Here is a 6,805-nt window from a genome sequence, read left to right as displayed (position 1 = left end):
CTTTCTTTTGAGTGTTTTGGAATCTCTCCACACTATTTCCATTCTCTTTAAAGGGTTTGGCATTAAGACAAATATTTTTCAACACTTTTTGATGGTCAAGTTAATACACGAGTAATTCAACCCGTCTTTTCATGGTTTTGCAACTACATCAAAATCGCTAGAAATGGATGAAGTGGCATCAAACCAACTCTACAGAATCAGGATGTCTAACCACAAAAAAAAAAAAAAAAAAAAAAAAAAAAAAAAAAAAAAAAAAAAAACAGGCTGAATCAAAATAGTGAAGTTCCCCTTGAATGACGACATCCTAGCAAAAATTTTTCGTACGATTCTTGGACTCAATAACCACTACCGTTGGGCATCCAGACTGGGGGAAAGTATTCGAGCCAAGAAAAGACAAAAGATCTAAAGTGAGTGGAGTCAGAATCGTCTCCTTGGCAGATTTTGAGATTTTGCGAAAAACACTGTATCCAGTTCACTGGCAGTATGAAAAGCTTTAACGAGTTCAAACAGATATTACACACAAACAGACGCAGACATATTATATATATATATATATATATATATATATATATATATATAAATAACACAGTAGTGTACGAGACCCGTCAAAATGAAAGTTGAATATTTAGATAGATATGCACGGGCGGAAATCCACCGGCCCTCCTCTCATCAGGGCATAATTACTCCCTCTCCCCCACCTCGAGGGACGAAGAGAGCTGGCGTGACCGAATATATATATATATATATATATATATATATATATATATATATATATATATATATACACACAGACACACACACATATATATATATATATATATATATATATATATATATATATATAGACGCATGCTCTTTATTATGAAGGAGATATGAAAGGCAAGCTTATAATGAGTACTTGGGTAGACCACCAGGTTACAGCATAAAAAAAGGAGAGAGAGAGAGAGAGAGAGAGAGAGAGAGAGAGAGAGAGAGAGAGAGAGAGAGAGAGAGAGAGAGAGAGAGGGGGGGGGGGGCTTCAGTTCCGTAAAGAATGTTGAGGCGATGATAAAGAAATAAAAGTCGCATTGGGCTATGAGAGACAATGAAAAACGCATGTTTTTATCTATAATTAATACAACTACAATGATTAGGAGGAGGGAAAAGATGGAGGGAATGGAGGAAGAGTAGGGAAGGTAGGAGTTGAAGGAGGGAATGGAGAAGAGTAGGGGAGGTAGGAGATGAAGGAGGGAATGGAGGAAGAGTAGGGGAGGTAGGAGTTGAAGGAGGGAATGGAGGAAGAGTAGGGGAGGTAGGAGTTGAAGGAGAGAATGGAGGAAGAGTAGGGGAGGTAGGAGTTGAAGGAGAGAATGGAGGAAGAGTAGGGGAGGTAGGAGTTGAAGGAGGGAATGGAGGAAGAGTAGGGGAGGTAGGAGTTGAAGGAGGGAATGGAGGAAGAGTAGGGGAGGTAGGAGTTGAAGGAGGGAATGGAGGAAGAGTAGGGGAGGTAAGAGTTGAAGGAGGGAATGGAGGAAGAGTAGGGGAGGTAGGAGTTGAAGGAGGGAATGGAGGAAGAGTAGGGGAGGTAGGAGTTGAAGGAGGGAACGGAGGAAGAGTAGGGGAGGTAAGAGTTGAAGGAGGGAATGGAGGAAGAGTAGGGGAGGTAAGAGTTGAAGGAGGGAATGGAGGAAGAGTTGGGAAGGTGGTAGTTGAAGGAGGCAAAGAATTGCACGCGAGTAAAAGTGCATCTTTATGTAATTGGTTGCAACAGCGTACTTGCATGAATGCACTCCCATGAAACCAGGTCGTTAAAGGCACCTGTTTATAATTTACGCGAACATCAACACACCGAGTCTGCTACAGTTAGATGGTTTGTAATAGAATTTTATCAAAATAATTACCTTGTTAATGTACACGTGCTTCAATTCTACATAACATAGGTTAACGTAACGACCATGAGCCGTTTCAGAACGGGAAAATCCTGTCTAACATTAATGAAATAACAGAAAAAGATTAGGCACAAAAACATGGTACTCTTTATTATCGATACTTTTTTTTATTTTAAAATGTCTAATAGGGTAAATTACAAGAGAGAGAGAGAGAGAGAGAGAGAGAGAGAGAGAGAGAGAGAGGAGAAGGGAGAGAGAGAGAGAGAGAGAGAGACGGGCCGAATTCTTATAGTAAAGAAATATAGAGTTCAAAATTGTTTCTAAATTTCAAGACATTATTATTATTATTAATTATTATTATTATTATTAATTATTATTATTATTATTATTATTAATTATTATTATTATTAATAATTATCATCATTATCTATAATCATTATTATTATTATCATCATCATCATCATTATTATTATTATTATTATTATTATTATTATTATTATTGACATTTAGAAGCAATATGTATCTAGGAACGTCTAGGATAAATATGCTATAACTTACAAAATCATCATCATAATGACTATCGACGTTAAAGCTTTAAATAAACATATAGACTTTGCATGCTACCACGCAAGGTAATGTCGCATGTTCTATAATTGATAATTGACTTTTCATGATATTAAAAACAATTTCCATGGAATGTCTGCAACGCTCTGTAAATAAAATCTTACTCTATAAATAGACTCCAATCGACATACTTATGACGTTGCCAGATATTACCATAAGAACTTTATGTAAACACCTTCACTTTGAAGTGAAAAAGAACGTGTAGCCCAAGTGTTAACAGACATTATCTACAGCTGGCAGATCCTTAAACATGAGTAGTTTGTATAGTATCGCTTCGCAGATGAGTAATGAAGGTTAGAAAAATTAATAAAATCCTTAAATTGGTTCCTGCAACGCAGAACGACTTCCTTCTCAAATCGGATATGAACATTTATTATCGCTTAGCTAATAAGCGGTGGAAGTTTTATTTACAAGAGGATTTCATTCATGAGTCGTTCGTTCGAAAGTTGAATGTAGTAATGATTGCCCCAGGGTTTTCTCTGAATTAATAATGACCATTTCCCCTATGTAATAAAGAGCAAGTGTTTATATATATATATATATATATATATATATATATATATATATATATATATATATATATATATATATATATATATATATATATATATATATATATATATATATATTCGGTCACGCTCTGCTCTCCTCGTCCCTCGGGTAAGGGGGAGAGGGCGTAATCATACCCCAGTGAGGGTGTGTGTGTGTGCATATCTAAATATTTTGCCGTTATTTTTGACGTGTCGCGTACACTAGTATCTATATAAAGAAATAGATGAAGACTAAAACGCCGTCAATATGGCAATCATAAATAATCGTCCCGAATCTGTTTAAGGAGTTATAAAATAATATCCGCAGCCGGAATATCGTTGAAAGAATAATCTTTAAGTTCCTTATCACAAGGAACGTAGATATAAAAATTCACAGGAATTCAAAACCAGCAAGACGCCCTTGAGTCGACTTGACAAGTCCTTTTGAATGAGGACATCAAACGCCATTCGCCATTCAGGAAGCAAGAACACCTCGTTTCTTGAATAAACAAGAGGCACAATCCCTTCATTTCATCTCTGCAGGAAGTATACACGCGCGCCTTATACCTCTTCATGCAAGCTGGCGCGACCCGTGGGGGTCAGTGCATAACATTAGCGTTGATTTGACCTTTGTTTCCGTAACGAGGACTTTTGTCCGATGCTCTGTTGGAGAAGGCCCACATGCTAACGCTTCAAGCGACCACCCCTGCCCATCGCTTTCAACCCCTTTCTTGCTTCTCTCTGTAATCCCCCCTTCCCCTCTCCATTCACTTTAAAAAGACCACTTTCTGACGTTTACCTTCGGCTTCAATCTTGACTGTCTCCCTTTCCACTTTAACCTGCCAATAAACTAGCCTGATCGGCCCTCCTACTTAGTTCTTCCTTTTGACCCTTTGATCGCATAAGGACAAATGGTGTCCCCTGGCCGTTTTGATTCCCATGATGCTCTTCTGTTGAAGCCATTTTCTTCTTCCTTATTGCCCTTTTTCAGTTGAACCAATTGCACGAAGCCATATCATTCCGACTACATTTTATTATTGGATAATGCATAAATTTCACTTTCATCGCTTCTCATGACCCGTGGCCCTGACCGAAAGCGATTACAGTTCAAGATGCTTTCCGCTCATCGATAACTTTCTGCCAGTCTTCTTGGTTCAGACATAACTAACACCTAAAGGTTCTCCTTTATTTTTTTTTTTTTATCAATAACCTCATCTGATAGTCCAGACACCTTCCGTGTGTCTCCCATTACAATTCACCTGTCTTTCAAATACCTAAAACAAAACTAACTAAAAGGGCACTTTCCTTCCCGCGTCTCCCTACAGACCAAGGCTCCCCGGCCCCGCCCCCTAAAATCCTGCTTAGTAATGCAGGGTGTATCATCAGCTGAAAAGACCCCTTGATGGGAGATGGCTAACGTTTCGATTCTTATCTCATTTATATTAGCGATGATTATCCTCCAACCGCCCCTCTTACTCTCTCATCCATATGCAGGACGCGGCGCTCACAAATGACACCACGGGACTCCAGACCCGGGACCACGGCCGAAGGTACTAGAAATGATACTTTGAAATTAAAAAAGGTGGAAGAGTGGTCAACGTGAAATCAAGTAAACTACTATGAGTTAGGACCCCTTTCGCATTGTAATGGCACCGGATGAATTCCCCTGCTGTGTCGAAATTTATTCCAGGCGAGACGCCCCATTGTTTCCTCGGTGGTAGAGTCCTGACTGACTGTAAAGTAAATCAATTGTTAGACTTTCTTTCTTAAGTGTCAATGACGTGGAAGCCCATATAAATTTGAGTTTATCCGTTACTTAGACATCCATTCAAAGACGATAAATCAAACCTTATTGTGTTTTCCTGTAAATATTTGCTTTTCAGCACTTAAAATTATTTATAAAATAAATATATTTTCTTCAAAGCCTTGGAGTGATGTTTTCACCCAACAGTAACAATGATATTTCATGTAATAGTTCACAAATAACAATCCTCCGGCTTAATTATTTCCTTGACTGGGCCCTAAGTTTAGAAACAATATTGAACAGGGCTAGTTAGAGAGAGAGAGAGAGAGAGAGAGAGAGAGAGAGAGAGAGAGAGAGAGAGAGAGAGAGAGAGAGAGAGAGAGGTCGACGGAAACAAGAAAGGTTCAAGGATCACTCATTTGGGACGCCACCAAACCTCCGAAACACGGTTCAGTAGGTTGTGGCCCTTACATGGGTCTGAATCACAGAAAGTGTGCTTCTCTTGGAGCTGTACAGTACAGTATGTTCATTTACTTTGACTAAGCCCCACTCATGCCAGCACGAGCGCTTCGGTGGGGTGTTAACGATACTAAAGAGGCCTGGTGGGCCTGTTGGAGACTACCTCTGGACTCTTATACTTTGCATCATTCATTATTGAATTCCATTTTCCATTCGGCCCCTCTGTTCTTTAACCATTTAACTCCCAAGGTAAGGTTAAATTTCGAGCACATTTCGCTATATATCTTATTTTAAATTGCTCTAAGAGGATTAATATTTGTCATAGAGAGGTCAGGTTGGTCTCATTCTTTTGGAAAATGCCTGAAGTTTCTCATAAAATTATCAAAAATATGCAAAAACATGTAAATAACAGCGTTTTGCAAGAACATACCGGTACGTCCATTGGGGGTGAAAGGGTTAATTCCACATAGCTGTCCGAGTTTTTCAATTTCTCCACTATCTAACATTGTTCATCATAAACAATGGTTTCCACTTTGCCTTACGTTATGTGTTTTAATATCTCTTTTTAAGGCTGTCGGCTTTACCGAAGGTTTTACATGTATGCAATCTTCTTACGTCAGGTTAACGTTTCTTAACTTCAGAGAGGGAAATATATGCACCGCCGATGAAATCATTTCAGCCTTAGATTACTTCATTATATTGACTCCTTCAAAGATAAAATATTGATAATCTCTCTCTCTCTCTCTCTCTCTCTCTCTCTCTCTCTCTCTCTCTCTCTCTCTCTCTCTCTCTCTCTCTCTCTCTCTCTCTCTCTCTCTCCATTTAAAAAAATACTTTGTGCGAGGCTCTACGTGTCTAAAATGGCACATCGCAGTCTAGTAATTAAGTTTCTTAAGAATAGAATTCTAGATAGACGATGGTTATACAAAGAGAACTCGAGGCAAGGAGAGAATCCCATACTGAAACGTTCCTGCCTAGCAACCTTTTGGACGGGGGTTCGAAACCCGCTCAAGCTCGATAGCTTCAAGTGGTGTCTGCAATCTCACCATCCTTGAGAGCTATGGATGTGGAGTTTGGGGAGCCTATAGGTGTACCTGCTGAGTTATCAGCAGCCATTATCTGGTCCTTCCTGGTCGTAGCCTTATGGAGAGGGGGCCTTGGACGCTGATCATAAGAGTATATGGTCAGTCTCCAGGAAATTGTACTGTTCCTTGCCTCTGCCATTCATGGGCAACCTTTAAACCATTATAAAAGGAACGACAGCAACTTAATCTGGTATATCAAGGATAGTTGAATTCTATGAAATAAATATAGAAAGCGGAGTACTCGACAAGGATTGAAATGACCACAAAGATTTCCACAGAAAAGTACCCATACATTTCAAAAATATTCAGGGACAAGCCGTTTCTACATCCCAACGCTTGCAAAGATTAAGAAATATTCATCGAATTGTTTCAAAGGTTTTTTAAAAGGTTTAAAGGCCACTCATGAAGGCCAGAGGCATGGGGCCAGTGACATTACCCTAATAAGCAGGACAATGTCCTTGATACTGACCATATTACATATGATCAACACCCAAA

At 39.0% G+C, this 6,805-nt stretch overlaps 1 protein-coding gene across 1 annotated transcript; it reads right to left on the bottom strand.

Annotated features, from left to right (window-relative positions):
- Nucleotides 1–1,129: 1,129 nt before the first annotated feature.
- Nucleotides 1,130–2,440, bottom strand: LOC137657350 (DNA-directed RNA polymerase II subunit RPB1-like). Its single transcript, XM_068391687.1, has 2 exons — nt 2,427–2,440; nt 1,130–1,727 (listed from the first exon to the last, which is right to left on the bottom strand). The coding sequence occupies exons 1-2, from the start codon at nt 2,438–2,440 to the stop codon at nt 1,130–1,132; spliced, it is 612 nt and encodes a 203-aa protein (XP_068247788.1).
- Nucleotides 2,441–6,805: the final 4,365 nt, after the last annotated feature.

This window comes from Palaemon carinicauda, chromosome 18, assembly GCF_036898095.1.
Source record: "Palaemon carinicauda isolate YSFRI2023 chromosome 18, ASM3689809v2, whole genome shotgun sequence".
In the NCBI taxonomy this organism is placed as follows: domain Eukaryota; kingdom Metazoa; phylum Arthropoda; class Malacostraca; order Decapoda; family Palaemonidae; genus Palaemon; species Palaemon carinicauda.
Note: the sequence above shows the minus strand (reverse complement) of the source record. Positions and strands in the feature narration are given on the sequence as shown.